Source organism: Miscanthus floridulus, chromosome 11 (genome assembly GCF_019320115.1).
Source record: "Miscanthus floridulus cultivar M001 chromosome 11, ASM1932011v1, whole genome shotgun sequence".
In the NCBI taxonomy this organism is placed as follows: Eukaryota; Viridiplantae; Streptophyta; class Magnoliopsida; order Poales; family Poaceae; genus Miscanthus; species Miscanthus floridulus.
Window position 1 is genome coordinate 71,299,006 of NC_089590.1, and position 17,642 is coordinate 71,316,647.

General features: G+C 44.3%; 1 protein-coding gene and 1 pseudogene across 1 annotated transcript; both read left to right on the forward strand.

The window, feature by feature from the left end:
• The first annotated feature begins 12,395 nt into the window (after nt 1-12,395).
• LOC136492170 (uncharacterized) lies at nt 12,396-14,498 on the forward strand. Its single transcript, XM_066488283.1, has 3 exons — nt 12,396-12,415; nt 13,166-13,169; nt 13,836-14,498. Exons 1-3 carry the CDS (start codon nt 12,396-12,398, stop codon nt 14,496-14,498), a joined length of 687 nt encoding a protein of 228 aa, XP_066344380.1.
• Nucleotides 14,499-15,608: 1,110 nt separating this feature from the next.
• On the forward strand, nt 15,609-17,117 carry LOC136492171 (uncharacterized; annotated as a pseudogene).
• The last annotated feature ends 525 nt before the right edge of the window (nt 17,118-17,642 follow it).

The window sequence follows — 17,642 nt, forward strand, 5'->3', positions numbered from 1 at the left end:
ACAGAGGTGGGCTTGCAGGCGGAGGAGGATGACGACGCGGTCTTCACTCAGGCCGCAGAGGCCGCTTACTATAGGCGTAAGGCAGATCAGGGCAATGCAGGTGAGAATAGCCACAGCAACAGGGTTGTGGTTGAGGATTGGTACTCGGACGATGAGTTGATTACTCAGTATGTTTCTGAGTGAGGGTTTATGATTGCGCCTTCTGTTAGTTCCATACGTTATTAATGATCAATGTAGCTATGTACTACAAATTCCATTGTGTTGTCTTATATTCCATTTGAACTATTGATGTATTATGCCCATGTATCATGTACTCGGATTACCCATGGTCGATCTTAAGTGATCCCATCTGTTTGTATCATGCGTCGAGAATTTCTAAAACGAACGTAATTGAGTGAAATTATTTCGAATACAACGCCATAGCCTAGGCCTTGCCGTGCCATAGTCCACAGTGCCGCAGTGAGGCGCCATAGCCCACGGCGCGACAGTGACGCTGACAGAAATCGACCAGCCTCAATTGAGCTGTTGTCGGTGCTGTAAACAACTATAAGTGCTACCGCGACCGTGCGCAATGTGAAACGAATATAAAGCAAATAAATGGATGACAAGTTGCCACATAACATTTTTATTGGTTTATGAGTCTGCAAGTTTCAAATGATAATATTCGTTCGACATAAGTTCGACGTAACGAACTAAGTCACAGGAATGTAAGGATCCCTTGAACGCCTCTTGGAAACCTCGTCGTCCGATGGAAGAAGGGGGTAGTCGTACTCCACCTCAAGAAAGGGGTACACTGGTGTGACGTGTGAGAGGTCATCCTGTTACAAATTGATAAGCAAAAGGGTTAGAGTATTCATATTAACAATATTCAAATAAACATTATGTATCATTGCAAAATTTGAGCAACTTATTATGCAATACGAACACAATATGAAAGCACCTGCTGCCCTTGTCTTCTATGCCTGCTAGCCTTGTGACCAGATTCTTTACAAACAGAACAAAGATTCATGTCACGGGTCTCATTGAAGTCTCCCCCGCCGTACATGTCTTTGTCATACCCTCTCATAGAGTACATGTCCCCCTTGAGTCCTTTCTTCTTCCTCCTACCCTTCCCTACCTTCATTAGATCTGGATGCGGCACATAGTCATAACTATTATAAGGTGGCCACTGTGTCGGGTCAAGGTATGGCTCGAAGCTCATCTCCCAAATACTAACGGTGTTCGAATGGAGATACACGGGTAACATATATGGCAGATCCTCATAGTTGTACCCGCGAACCCTGCAGACCGTGATCATATGAGAGCATGGGGCATGCATGATATGAGGGACATTGCAACTACACTGCACTCTACCTTTTCAAGATCAACATGGTAGTTTTGTCCACCATAACGTTCGCTGCTCAAGCTTGTGCCACCCTTGCCTCGTACACTAAAGATATGGCGGCGGGGACCATACGGCTCGGCGGTGTGCTGCTTGGCCAATTCCCCCGCCTCCTTCAAAAGTTCAGCTCTGGCCTTTCCAAAACGCCCCTGCTCAGCTATATTTCTCTGCGTAAGTTTCCACCTCTTGATAAAATATTTGTAGCACTTATGAAAGGAGAACTCAATAATTCTAGACACATGCAACGATCGAACTCTGGTGAATACACGGTTGAAGGCCTCCAAGGAGTTAGTGGTCATGATGCCATACTTGAAACCCCCTCGTCATATGCTAACGCCCACTGAGCCTTCTGTTCCATCTGCGCCTTTAACCAGGCCTTTCCCGCTTCATTTACCATCTTGTCTAGTTCTCTCTTTGTCTTCTTAAACTGGTGCTCTATACGTACACAACATAGAGCTTTTACCTTATCACATACCTCCTGCTTTCGCTGACGCTGCCAGAAATTAGCGGCAAAGTATCTCATGTACCATATATACACTAGAGGCGGGAACACATCTATATGCTCAGCTGCAGCATTAAGAAGCCCTACGTGACGGTCCGAGATCAAACATATAGTGCGAGATGGGCCAGCACTTGTACATGTAGAAGCCGCATGAACCATGACAACGATTCATTGTTCTCTCCCTCTGCCAAAGCAAAAGTCATGGGTACTATCTGGTCCTCAAGATCAACAACAGCAGCCATCATTAAGGTGCCCCTGTACTTTCCTGTCAGGAAAATGCCATCAACAAGTACGACTGGCCGACAAAACTAGAATGCATGTTCCGTTTACGCGAACGACCAGAACACACGATAGAGGACATGCCTCAATGGGTCCCGAAAACACATCCATTCGGTGTCTACAAACCATTTCAAGCCAGGGTTGTAGTAATGCATTGCACATAAGATGCATGGCACCCTGTTGTACGCTTCCTCCCAACTACCCCATCGAATCGCTAGGGCAATTTGCTTAGCACGCCAAGCCTTTCCATACTTCATATCGTACTTAACAAAGCCATATATGGACTGGTGTAAAGAAGACACCGAAATATCGTTATTGTCATCAACGAGCCCTAATATACGACGGGCAACGTAACGTGCAGTGAGCTGCTGATGATTTTCCTTCCCCCTATTGTCTAGGCAAGTGTGGGGTTCGATAACTTTAGTTATCCTCCACTTGCCATCACTCTGTCTCTTTCGTGCATTTAACCTCCACATACAACTATTTTTGCATATCACGTGGTATATGAACTCCTGGTCCGAATGAGTGGTGGTGTACGACCTCTGGTGATACACAACATAGTCCTGAAGGAAGTGCTTCATCTCTGATGTTGCATTGAATATCATCCCCTTTATAAGGGTTTCTTTCTCATGGTCATACAATGATTTCCTACACATCTGAAGACCGGTGTCACAAACTGCCATATCCGTCATGCTGACAGCCCTATAGTTCAGAACGCCCCTGAAAAGTACGTTCATCGACCTTAGTTGCTCAAGCTCAGTCGCTGTGTAAGGTGGTGGTGTAACATACTACTGCGCTTCGCTAATTCTGGCCCATGAATCATTAGGGGTATCATCTGCTGTCAAATCTGGTATTGGTAATGGCATAGTATGAACCGGTACTGACATGGCATCAGCAGGTGTTGGCATAGCATCTGTACCTCCTTGGTCATCATCAGAATCGTCTGAATCACTGCTAACTATATCACCGATCCCGTCCTCCACCTCCTCTTCCCGTTCAAATTCATTCATATCGAAGTCATTGCTTATACAGCCTACTGCAGTTGAATGAAACTGCTCCTACGTTAACTGACCGTCTAAATCCATGTTATCCTGAGTTGCTTCCCCTTTGACCCCTAATTCTTGTTCATTGCCTCCAAAACCATCAATGGACGGGCCGTCCTGAATACCCTGCATCCTGTACCCATTCTCCACCACCACCTCAGGCATGGGCACATTGGAACTTTGGAGCACCCTAGTGTAGCGGGACCAGTGAGCAGGGTCGCGTAAAGGTATGAGGACATAGTGTGCTCTAGTCTTCTCAGTATCAAACCTTCCCTTCAGTGTGAAATCACCGTCAAATTTTGCATTCAAACGGACACAAAGGTTGTTGAAGCTAGGAGGTTCATCAAACCATTTCAATTATTCTTTCATATCCTCAAATATACAATCTTCTCTCCTAACACTTTCTCCGTATAAAACTCTAACACAACAATCTATCTGCAAAAACATTTCCAAAAACTTCATTAAGTTGTCGAAATCGTCATATGTAATGTCTATGGTAATATTAATACATATTCTAACTATTACTATACTAACTAATCTAATATTAACATCTACACAATACAACAACTAATTAGACTAAATTCAATGTATAACTAGACTCAATAAATATACTAACTAAACTACCTAACTTTACTATCTATACTAACTTACTATATTACCTATACTAACTAAACTAACTAACTATACTAACTATACTTTACTAATTATACTAACTTTATTAACTATACTAACTATATTAGGGGAGTACCTCGCGGCAGCGGCGCTTGTCCTCGCGACGGTGGCACGTTAGACTGAGCCGAGAGGCACGGACGCTGGCCTCGACGGACACGGCGGGCAGCCGCCGTGCGTGGCCGGCGGCCGTGCCGTGCAGTCGTTCGTGGCTCGCCGCTGGTCGCAGAGCTCGAGTGGGAGTGGCCATGGTGGGGCTGGTGGCGAGAGCCAGCCAACCAGAGCGTGGCCACATATGCCCGAAGCGGCGAGCCGGGAGCTGCTTAGCCGTGGATTGCTCAAGTCTGTGCCGACATCGACGTGTCGGGGTGGGGTTGGTGCATCCGTTTCATCTCATCCCATCTAGTATCTGCTGTCGCCCAACTAACTGAAACTTCTCAGCTGTCATCAGTGGGTTGTCACTGATGACTGATTAATCTCGCATACATAGGACTCGCCATAGCTCGCACCAACAATTAATCTTTCCTAAGTCTCAGCGGGGGTTTCATCTCCCAGTTTCCAACACACCCATATTTTGAAAACAGTGCAGAAGAGTTTCATCCCCATGAAACTCTCTCTACTCCCATGAAACTTTTATCTTCTCTCTCTTCATCAAGACATTGCCATGTCAGCATATTTAATGCCCACGAAACTCTATGAAATCCCCATTGAGACTGGCCTAACAGATCAAGTGTCACCTACACCATTCAGCAGTCCTTCCAAACCGTCAAAAAAAAAAGTTGGACCCATTTCTTTCATCATTCGCAGGCGTTGGCGTGCCCCTTAGGTCCACATTCCACGCTAACGCTAGACGACCTGTTCGCTTGGCTTATAAGTCGTACTTTTTCAGTCAACGAGCAGTATTTTTCTCTCACAACAAATCAGCCAACAGTACTTTCAGCATGGTTTACCGGCCAAACGAACAGAGCAAGAGAGCTTGAGTGCTGCACCAGGGAGAAAAAAACATTGGTCCAATCTCTCTGCACTTTCTGCCAAAAATGCCGCCAATCGTGAGTGGAGCATTCTCTCTTTGCCTTTTCCGAGCACTGGGCACTGGCTGACCTGTGATGCTGTTAGTGTTACTACAGATGGCGGAGATAACGAGATTATCGTCAAGCGTTGGCGTGGGACAAATGGCCTTCTAGAAAACACGGAGCAGGGAGCAAAGCCAGGCGCCCCGGCACTTGGGTCCTCCACCACCGGGGAGGTGGATGGATCATAGATGATGGATCTGGTTGATATGAAAGCGAGCCGCCGCCCCGCGGGCCATGCACACTGCACAGTCTCGGTGGGACGAACAATCATTAGTGGCACGCATGATGATCAATGATAATCACGAGCCTAGAGCCCTGGACCTGGTTGACGTCTGTTTGGGTAAGCAGTACGTAGGCAAGCAGCGACAGAGAACTTCGATATGCCTTCCACGGTCGATTTACACGTTTCATTTCTCCTCAAACAGCAGTGGCGCAACTCATTATTTTATCTCATGTTTATTCTTCCTCTTCTACAATTATAAGTTAGACTATAAGCATGTTTGGTTCCTGGCCGTTGGCAGCCACGCTAGGCTGTGGCGCCATGAAGTTTGTGGCTTGATATCCTACACCTAAAGTTAGGCAGGAAAATGAACTGCATGCGTTGTGGCTGCCGTAGGTTTGTAATAAACCAAACAACACTTTCGGTTTCCGTGGCCACCATCAGTTGTGGTGTGGCGTGTCGTGGCTTACAACAAATACGCCATGCTACCATACTACATACTAGTCCATGACGCGCGCCCTCGTATACGCTGGCAAATCAGCTGCTTAAGGCGCAAGTAAAAAATTGTTTAATCTTTGCATAGAAACAATATTAGAAGTTTAATGTAGGCACATGATAGATCAAAGAACTAACTGCTGTAAATTTTGTCACTGCCTTCCTTTGAGATAACATATGCACATTGTCTAATCAGTCAATCTATTCGCATAATTTTAGACAGAAAGCACCTCCGCAGAACCTAAAATAGGGACGACTGAGAAAAAGAGGGTTGTGAACATACCAACTATGAAGGAACATGATCAATCTTCTTCTGAAATCATCAAATTCTCCATCGGAAACTGTCATCAACAAATTATGTCATGGAGAGGCCTAGGTTGGCAGTTGTCACCTGAAAAAAAATCTAACCACATGTCTTTAAAATGTAAACATATGACAGAAAAAATCTAACCACATGTCACCTGAGACCCTGAAGACAAAAGAAAGGTGAACTAAGACCAACAAGAATTGACAAGGTAAAACTTATGTGGCAAGCATGCAGCCTATGAAGCTCTTCTTTTCAAAGTATTAGCTCCTATATTTAAAGGTCAGTCATGTGTCCACCTATATCTGAAATGAGCATAGACACGAAGGTATTTTTTTGTAGTCAACAAGAGCTGACCTTATTAGAAACCGACGAACAAACTTGATGGTTGAGTTACAATTCCTATCTAGAAGCAGTACTGCAATAAATTTGGAAAAAGTTGTAGCGCACAACTAAATGGACGAAGGCATTGGTAAGCTGCATAAATATGAGGAAAAAATAAACATGGATCAATATAAAAGGTATGTATTTTTTCCAACGAAGACAAGGAAGACAAGATTCTTAGAGGCCTCAGTAATCTGTCAATCAAATCATCATTTGGTCATCAACTTGGAGCTTCTAGCCATGTTGACAAATGGGTTACTCGAAGAAATTGCATAATTAAGTAACAGGTCATGCCCAGTGCCTCACAAGCGAATGAACATCAGATCCTATCCTTGAGCAAAAGATATGGAATTTTTATCATAGGCTGAAGAAGGGAAAAATGGCAAACGACAAATGTGTTTAGAGGGAAAAAATTGTTAAAAAACATTAGAATGACAAGCAGACGTGAGTCACATTTAATCACAGGCAGTGGCAACACAATACAAAGATGTTTTGACTATGCAGGTGGAACATGGATATGTCTGCTATCATCACAGCCACATAAGACTGCAAGGCAAAGGTCCTAGATCATAGGCAAAGAAGATCACAAAGGAAACCTTTAACAGTTTTAGAGGCCTAAGAAACATATGCATATATGTACAAAGCTTGATCAAGTAACCTCATACTAAAAACAAGGACAAACTTTGCAGGCATTTCATTGAATTAGTAAAATTCAGATACGGATGTTCATGTCACATAATTGCACCTAGCTGTACAAACAAAAGTTTTAGGTTTTGTTATAGTAAAGATTTGCTAGGCTGCAAAAAAAATTCACGACAGATGATGGTATGTAATACTGTACATATAGAGTTTCAGAGTTTTAGTTCATTTCACTATCAAAAGATAGATTTGGATATCTGAAAGTAAAGGATAGAATCTAACCATATTAAGTCCTATGTTCCTGTACCTGGAACTGAACCATATTAAGTATTGCATTCCTCTACCTGGAACTGAACTAAAGTCTTGCAAACCAACATGTTCTTTTAAAGGTTTGTAAAATTTGTCTTGTTGCCATGAAGAAGATTTTTTTTGAATGAAGACAGGATTTTTATAGGCCTCAGAAACATACCAAGCATCATATGTTCATCAACTTGGAGCTTCAAGGCATGCTGACAACTGGGTTACCCAGAAATTGCACAATATAAGTAGCAGGGCATGCCTAGTACCTCACAAGCGAATGAACATCAGTTCATATCCTTGAGCAACGGTATGGAATTTTTATCACAGGCTGAAGGAAAAAAAGTAATGGCAAATCCTTGAGCAACGGGTATGGAGCTACAAGCATTATAGGCCAAACCGTAGAACAGGAATCCAAATCAACGTTGGGAGAATCCGCTTCAAGCGATGTGAGCCATCAAACGCTAGATCGAACGGCCGAGGGAATTTGGGGCGACGTGGACGCGGTGGTTGGCGGCCAAACTAAACTGCCTTAATAAGAAGAGCCTCGGTAATCTGTCAATCAAATCATCATTTGGTCATCAACTTGGAGCTTCTAGGCATGTTGACAAATGGGTTACTCGAAGAAATTGCATAATTAAGTGACAGGTCATTGCCAGTGCCTCACAAGCGAATGAACATAAGATCATATCCTTGAACAAAAGATATGGAATTTTTATCACAGGCTGAAGAAGGGGGAAATGGCAAACGACAAATGGCAAACGTGTTTAGATGGAAAAATTGTTAGAAAACATTAGAATGACAAGCAGACGTGAGCCACATTTAATCACAGGCAGTGGCAACTAAAAATGCGCAAGTTCATCACAAACAAAGGCCATGGCAAAGGAAAAAGCACAATACAAAGATGTTTTGACTATGCAGGTGGAACATGGATATGTCAGCTATCATCAGAGCCACAGAAAACTGCAAGGCAAAGACCCCAGATCATAGGCAAAGAAGATCACAAAGGAAACCTTTAACAGTTTTAGAGGCCTAAGAAATATATGCATATATGTCCAAAGCTTGATCAAGGAACGTCACACTTAAAACAAGGACAAACTTTGCACCTAGCTATACAAACTAAAGTTTTAGGTTTTGGCATAGTAAAAATTTGCTAAGATGCCAAAAAAAAAGTTCCCAACAGATCATGGTATGTAAGACTGTACAGATAGAGTTTCAAAGTTCTAGTTCATTTCACTATCAAAAGATAGATTTGGATATCTGAAACTAAAGGACATAACCTAACCATATTAAGTCCTACATGGCTGTACCTCGAACTAAACCATATTAAGTCTTGCACTCCTCTACCTGGAACTGAACGTAAGCCTTGCAAACCAACATGTTCTTTTAAAGGTTTGTAAAATTTCTCTTGTTGCAACGAAGAAGGTCATCTTTTTTTTTGAATGAAGGCAGGATTTGTATAGGCCTCAGAAATCTACCAATCATCAGTTGTTCATCAACTTGGAGCTTGAATGCATGCTGACAACTGGGTTACCCAGAAATTGCACAATATAAGTAGCAGGTCATGCCTGGTACCTCACAAGCGAACGAACATCAGTTCATATTCTTGAGCAACGGGTCTGGAATTTTCATCACCGGCTGAAGAAAAAAATTAATGGCAAATGGCAAATCCTTGAGCAACGGGCACGGAGTTGTAGGCATTATAGGCCAAACCGTAGAAGAGGAATCCAAATCCACATCGGGAGAAATTAGAGAGACAAAAGCAAATCACAAAACAAGAGGAAACAGGAGCACCTGAGACCGCTCCGTGCCAACCACGGCACCATCGAGGCCCACCTGCACACCATGCACGACCAACGCAGGGGCTCAGCTGGTGCGCCGCCTCACGAGGAGAGAGGGAGGCCGCGAAGCAAGCGCAGAGAACCCACCGAAGCACCTGTCGGCCAGAGAAGAACGGAGGCAGCACGGCAAGGGCCCAGCAGGCATGCCGCCCTTGGAGGACCAGCGGGAGACCCCCCCGCCATACAAAACCGAAGCGAAGGCTCCAATGCAGGCTACACCGGTGGGAGGTGAAGCGCGAAGCACAGTGGGCACTGATGCGACGGACATAGGGTTTTGGGAACCCGAGGAACAAGGAGGGAGGAAAGGGAAGGTCCATGGTCACAGCAATGGGGTCAACCACGGCCGGATCCACCGCAGGGGAGTCAGTGCCGGTGGATGCGAAGGGTAGAGCAGACCCGGTCGGCGGTGGCGCAACGTGGAGGCGGAGGCGGAGCGCGAGGAACGGAAGGCGGAGCGATAGATGGCCGAGGCGAGTCGGAGAGAAAGGGGAAGAATCTGGAGACGGGAAGCGGAAGCCCCAAATTTATTAGGCGGCGCTGACTCCGGAGAGAAGCCGGTGACTGTGAAGAGAAGCGGGAGAAGCAGACGAGAAACAGGAGAAGGTAACCAAAAGTAGAAGAAGCGGCTACAGTCGAGAATCCGCTTCAAGCGATCTGTGCCGTGAAATGCGAGATCGAAAGGCCGAGGAAATTTGGGGCGACGTGGACGCTATGGTTGGCGGCCAAACCAAACTGCCTTAATATATATGGAAATACAATCCGGTAGCCATTCGTAGCCTATGGCGTATACCCATATCTGATAGTATCGAAAAATATGATTAAAAATGAAAGTTTTGATTTCCGATACGTCAAGATGCCAATATCATATTGGATGAGCTTGAGTTTTTAAGGGTATGATGCGTTTAAGCAATCATATTTGGTCTTATGGTAATGTTCAACTTGAATTAATGTTTAATTGGTCTTGACTAGCAGGTGGAGCTCATATCTGGTGTCTAATGGCTCAGCTGTCAACACTCAGTGGTAGTATAGTACTATGTACTCCCTATGTCCAAAAATAAGTGACGTTTTTAACTTTCAGACTTCTTATTTGATCGTTTGTCTCATTTATTTTTTTTAAATTATAAACTAAATAAATCATTGTTAAAATATCTCTAATAATAAAATATGTCATCACAAAATAGATAATATTTATAATTTTTTTTGAATAAGACGAATGGTCAAACAAGATGTCTGAAAGTAAAAAACGTCATTTATTTTAGGACTGAGGGAGTACTCTCTAAGTTTTTTAAAAAAAAAATACAATCAGTCTACTTGCTGCAGCTGTGGTTGTTTCATTTAGTTACTACAATAGATATGACAGTTCTTTGTTTGCAGGTCATAGACTGCAGCAGTGCAGCTGCAACTTAAAAATCTACAGCAAGCAGAACCAATCTTATTATAGTACCAAGTCAAATCATTTTAAATCTGAACAAATCTATAAGAGAACTAAAATTAGAGGCTTTTACATGTATACCATTAAGAAAGTTTGTAATTACACAGAAGCCATTAAAAAATGTAACCGCACATAGGTGTCACTGCTCTAAACTTCTTTGCCTTACACATCATTCCGTCCTTATTCTGTTTGTTTTCCGCCATTACAGCAAGCCGTCGAGGAGGAGGAGGTCGTGCCGTGGGGACGGGGAGAGGCGGCCAGCGAGGATCTCGAGCAGGTTGGACTTGCCGGCGCCGCTGGGGCCAACGATGGCGAGCAGCTCGCCGAGGGGCGCGCGGCAGGAGACGTCTCTGAGCACATGGCGGACGCTGTGGTGGTGGTCCTGGTGGTCTTGGACATGGACGTCGTCGTCTGACCTGCTCCAGACCTTGAGAGGAGGGTGTGGTTGGCTGGAGACGGTGATGCGGTAGTTGATGCTGCTGGCTTGGATCCCGCAGCCGTCGGCGCAGGAATTCTTCGGCATTGCTCGCTGCTGCGGATGATGACGGTATGTAATACGGTGGTTTGTCTTCCTGGATCCTTAATTGGCGCTGATGATGAGCTAGGCGGCGGCTGCCTTACTTTAAACTGGGCGTGGCGACAATTTCACTGGCCGGTCCCACCTGTAACGGCGGAAAACAAACAGAACAAGGACAGAATGGTGTGTAAGGCAAAGAAGTTTAGAGCAGTGGCACCTGTGTGCGGTCACATTTTTAATGGCTTCTGTGTAATTACAAACTTTCTTAATGGCATACATGTAAAAGCCTCCTAAAATTATGATATCAAGAATAATTAAAATTTATTTTTATAGACCATGTTTGGTTCCGAGCTCCTAAAAGTTTTAGGCAACCTTCTAAAACCTCCTAAAAGAGTGTTTGGTTCCACCTTCTAAAACTAACTAAAAGCAATAAATGCACTGGCAAAAAGACCATGCAACCCTCCTCCTTTCTCTACGTGCGCCTGGTACTTTCATCACCTGCATGACGTGATGGGGTAGTGGGGGTCCACGATGGACTTTAGGAGCTTTTAGGAGGGGGTGGAGCTCCTAAAGTTTTTGGACCCTCCTAAACTTTTTAGGAGCTTTTAGAAGGGGGTGTTTGGTTATTTAGGTAGATTTTAGCTATAAAAGTTTTTAGGTGGGGAACCAAACAGGGCCATAATATACATATTTTTGTATCTTCTACAACTAAAAAGAATAAAGCGTGGATTTTTTTGGTGCGACATTTGTTTTGGTTCGTTCGTCTGCCCACGTCTACGATCCCACGATATCTCCCGCATGCTGCGTCCTTTGGTGCGAAGAAAACACGGAAAGTCTTGACCCTGATTTACATGCGCTACAAATACGGAAAGTCTTGACCCTGATTTACATGCGCTACAAACATAGAAAGTCTTGACCCTAATTGCCTCAAACAGGGAAAGCGATCATCCACGTCTCACGCTCGATCATACCGCCCTCGTGCCACAAATATGAAAATCTTGACCCTGATTTGCATGCGCTACAAACACGAAAGACCACCATCGCTCGTCGCTGCATGATCCAACGCGTCTTCTTGGTAGGACTCAAGCACGTCACTGGTCGCTGCACGGAGACGATCATCGCGTGTCCCATTCCTCAAGCCCCTACACGATCGAGCCGCCCCTACTTCTTCCTCGTCGTGTAGTGGAGAAGCAATAGCAATGGATCATCCACCGTCTACCTACCAGTGGATGCACCTATGGCTACATCATCGATCGCCGCAAGGTCACCGCAAGATCACCTCCCCGTGCGATCTCCCTTCCCCGTGCGATCTCCCCTCCATGGCCTACTCCATCGTCTGGTCTGTGCGCCCGCGCCATCATCCTCCCCGTGCGCCACGTACACTACCTCCTCCACGACATTGCGCCATCGTCCTCGCCGTTCGCCCGCATCGTGCACCTAGAAACACCACCGCCTCCACGACGTACGCATCGTAGTCCTCGCCGTTCGCCCGTGCCATGCACCCGAGCCGTTGTCCTCGGCTACTACGCCGCTACCTCGACGCCACCTGAGTTGTGCACCCGAGCCGTCGTCTTCGCATATGTAGACCGATTGACGTCGCCCGTCCTCCATCGCTCGCCGTTCATGATGTTACACAACCATAGTTCATGATGCTGCAGACGTTCTTGTTATATAGTTAATCATCTATTTTTTTTGATATTGTGTGCCTGCACATTGGATGCCATTGTTTTTTAGCATAGTTAGCTCTTTGTCTGTACCAATCTCGTTTCAAGTAGCTCGAGCCTTATTTATTTACTAATAGTCTCAATTTATGAGCTTGGTGTATCAATGTTAGATACTTTACTGGTAAAATATATAAGATACTTTTCTCTTGTTAACTTTTTTATGGCCACTGAATTTTTGGCTTGCTAATTTTTTTATTACACTGGATGGTATTCAGATGTTTGGCATCAGACCTTTGCACATCTAGACCTCGCTCACTGAATTGGTGTTCCCATAACAGCAACACCAAGCCAGGCCACAAAGTTATCTCTACACTGTAAAATGTCTGTGGATTGATATTTGTTTATTTTTTAACAATCTGATGTAGGCAGGTAAGAAAAAGAATGATGATTTCTCACTGAAGTTAAACCTTGAAAAGAGGGATTTCTCACTGAACTTGTCCTGAATTATTGCAATTTATTGCCATGGCTTATATTTGTAAACTCTAGACGATGAGTCAATGGTTGGCATTGATACACTGATGCTTGATGCGATATTTTTTGGTGTGATATTTGTTTTGGTGCGATATTTGTTTTGGTTCGTCCGTCTGCCCACGCCTGTGATCCCACGATATCTTAATTACTGATTGATCGTGCCATTCTCCTTGATTGAATATTGCCTGTCATGTGATAGAGGAATCACGGTAAAATAGGAAGTAGAAAATTATTTTGCTATCCATATACACATTGTAAGTTTGTATGCACCAGCATACATGGCAACGAGCAAAAGGAAAGAGAATTAACACAGAAGGAGAGATAATTAAGACAAAAGGAACCTCTTTGTATTTTTGAGAACCTTGCCAATCTGCCTACATTTAATTACTTCTCCTCTTTGCATTTGCAAAAGGGACAGCTTTTTCCTTCTTTCATTTGGTTTCACGCTCACGTGTTCCATCGCCCTCGCTTGTTGTTTCCTGTGTGAACCATAGTTGATGTCATCTATCTTCCATGGCTCAGCCTCCTAATCCCAAGAGAAGGTCCCTACCTCTCCCTGACTAGAGATCCGGCCTGCCAGAGGATCTCCTCGAGTCGATCGGACAGCGTCTCGCGTCAGGCCACGACGTGGCGTCCTTTCGATCCGCTTGCTCCCCATGGCGCGTCACCGTCCCGTTCGCGACCTTCGGGCCGCTCCTGCTGCTCCCGTTTGACCCCGACTCAGATCACGTCGGCTTCTATTACGTCTCGAAGAAGAAGGTCTTGTCCAAGACGCTGCCCGACGTGCGTGGCAAGGTGGCGTGTGGCTCCTCGTGTGGGTGGCTGGCGCTCATGGATGAGGCGGCGTCCGTGACACTGCTGAATCCATTCGTTGGTGCCTGTGCCCTCCGCGTTGAGCTCTCGCTAGCAGGTGAACACGTCGCGGCGGCGTCCTCATTAGAACGCGTGTCTAGGGTCCACGGCCGGTGGGTCCTCTATGCCACCAACGGCTACGGGGATGCGGATGCCGTAGGTAGAGCCATCAAGCTAGAAGACATGAGGGACGTGTTCTTCCGTGAGATCGTGCTCTCGGCGCCGCCTAACGCCGCCGGCCGCGAGTGCGTGGCCATGGCCATGCTTGGGTGCTCCACGGAGGTCGTGTTCTGCCGGGTTAGAGTCGACAGCGCATGGACGCTGCTCGACACCAAACTAGAGTTTTCCGTGGGGTCCATCGTCTACTGCCAATAAAGATGAAAATGGTACGGAAATATCCCTACCGAACCGCATCGTTTTCTACATTTAATCCGATCGAATTCGTATTTTTGGACAAATTCGAATTCGATTTGAAATTCGGAACACCAAATTCAAAATCGGAACAAAAACAGTTTAGACATTTTTTCGACCGTTTTCTACTTTTTTACTTTTAATTAGGAATGTCCCGAATTCGAAATTCGGTTTAAACCAAATTCGGCCCACTACAAGTTCAACCTTAGAAAAATTATATCTTTTTCATACGATCTCGGATGAAGATGATTTTTATATGAAAATTATAGCTCTCGACGAGATATACAACTTTTTAGTTCTTAGTTTTTTCATTTGATGTCATGTTCAAAAAAATTAAACAAAGTCAGCGATATATTAATTGCGTACAAGCGCTTGTTGCCTTAAAAAATCATATCTTCCTTACATCGTGTCGAATGGAGATACTTTTTAAGAAAGTTTAAGGACTTGTTAATTATTATGTACTCCCTCCATACCTCAATTAGTTGTCGTTTAGGACATGATTGTGCTTACCAAGGAGTAATTAATTAGAGGGTATTTTTCCCTGTCTGCCCCTATTAAATACGGTTGTGGATGCAACCTATATGAGAAACAATCATGGTTCAGACTGGCTAGTGTAGTGAGGCTAACGCCCTAAGGACAAGGGCGCGGGTTCGATCCCTGGCAGCCACATCTTTTTTTGCTGTCACTGGCGATTTTGCATGGCACTGTTTCTGTGCAAGTGGCGTTTGTGCTGGGCCTCGCTGTGAGTGGCAATTTTGCATGGCGCTCGCTGGGTCGGGTGTGGGCGCGTTGCTCCTCATGCGCGCGCGCGTTTTGGCCCGTGCGCGCTCTCGTTTTTTGCGCGGTTTCGAATGTTTAGCGACGCGCGCGTTTAGCCTTCCATACATCTCGTTCTTTGGCGCTTTTTTTTCGTTGCATAGCACCGTGCGCGCTCTCGTTTTCTCTGGCCGTCTGTCCATCTACCCCTTCCTATTTAACCGGTGCTACATCCTATCCATCTCAACCTCTTCTATTTCCATATGTGCCGTGCTCCACTGTTTCCTTCTCCACTTCTTCTCTTTTCTCTGTACTGCAATGGCTAATCCATTCGATTTGAACGTTCGTTTAGAAGAAGATGATGACGACAATCTTCCATTCGATCTCAATGAGCCAATAATGGAGGATCACACCACATATGGTAATGTACTCAGTTTGTTTGTTCTTTTTTTGATATTCAAATCAACAACGTGTAGTTTTGTTTCTCATTTTTTTTCTTCTTTTTTTTGACAGGGTTTGATTTGAACTTGCCACTAGACGAGTTTGGTGCGGTTGATTTCAATTATGTACAAAACCTGCCCGGTAAGTTTATGAATGAGTTTGTTTTTTCCTATAGCTAGAACATGCCGTGGCTAATTATTACTATGAATGTGCTTGTTTTTTTTCCTTTTGCTAGAACAAGATGTTGAGGCTCCCGTTCAAGTAAACCGTCCAAAGCATGACATGCCTGAAGAAGTTAGAAAACAAGTGTACCAAGCATTGTTGGCTAGAAGCAAAAATGGGAAACTAGGCAAGAGAGATACAAGCATTGTTGCCGATCAGTTTGGTGTACACATTCGATCGGTTCAGCGCTTATGGAAGCGAGGTAAAACCCAACTTGCTCAAAACATTCCGGTCGTGGTTGCTAGTCAAAAGAAGGGTAGATGTGGCCGTAAGGCAATCCCTCTTGATTTGGAACAATTGCGCAACATTCCTCTAAAGCAAAGAATGACCATAGAAGATGTGTCTAGTAGACTTGGTATTACCAAATCTAGGATACAAAGGTATTTGAAAAAGGGTTTGCTTAGGCGCCACTCTAGTAGCATCAAACCTTACCTCACTGATGCTAACAAAAAGACTAGGTTGAAGTGGTGCATTGACATGATTGAGCAAGGTTTGGTTGGTGATCCAAAGTTTAAGGATTTTTTTGACTTTGTGTTCATTGATGAGAAATGGTTCTACCTTTCTCAAAAATCCGAGAAATACTACTTGCTACCCGAGGAAGATGAACCACATCGCACTTGCAAGAACAAGAATTACATTCCTAGGATCATGTTTTTATGTGTTTGTGCTCGGCCAAGATTTAGAAATGGAGAGTGCATTTTTGATGGGAAAATCGGTTGCTTTCCACTTGTCACTTATGAAAATGCTATTAGAGGAAGTCATAACCATCTTCGTGGTGAACAAGTTATCAAGCCAATAACTTCAATCACAAGGGATGTCATTAGAGATTTCATGCTAAATCAAGTGTTGCCGGCCATTAGAGCCAAATGGCCAAGAGAAGATGTGCACAAGCCAATATTCATACAACAAGATAATGCACCTTCTTATTTAAAAGTGGATGATCCTGTTTTTTGTGAGGCTGCTAAGCAAGATGGGTTTGATATTCGGCTTATTTGTCAACCACCCAATTCTCCTGATTTCAACATTCTAGACTTGGGGTTTTTTCGTGCTATATAAGCTATACAATATAAGAAGGATGCAAAAACAATTAAAGATCTTGTTCCAGCCGTGCAGCAGGTAAATTGTTCACCTTTTCACTTGTTACATTGCTTCTTTAACAACTAAATGGAGTACTCATTGATTCATTTTCACTTTTCATGTAGGCATTCGTAGAGTACTCACCACACAAAGCAAATAGGATCTTTGTGACACTACAAACCATTTTGAAGGAAGCCATGAAGATAAAAGGATGTAACAAGTTCAAAATTCCTCACATTCAAAAACAAAGACTAGAGAGAGAAGATCGGCTCCCATTCCAAATAACTTTTGAAGCTTCCTTGCTAGCCGAAGCACATGCTAGTCTTCCTGCAGCAAATTAGAAGAATGTAGTACCAAATTAGTTTTTTCAATCTGAAGCAAGAATGTAGTAGTAGCAAATTAGATTTTGCAAGCCGAAGCAAGACATGTACCTTACTCTTCATGTTTGCATCTTCCTTCATCTTTGCATCTTTGAACTTCTTCATGTTGTAGATCTCGTCCACCTTCTGTTCAACGTGTTCAGGTACTAGTATTGTGTCTCCATCCATCTCAAGTTTGTCCACATCAGGGATGAACAGCTCGCAATCAAATTTGTCTATGCCATGTAGTATC

Bases quoted from the DNA above. Each gene is read 5' to 3' on its own strand.
- LOC136492170 (XM_066488283.1), top strand. From the start codon at position 12,396: ATGGCCTACTCCATCGTCTG.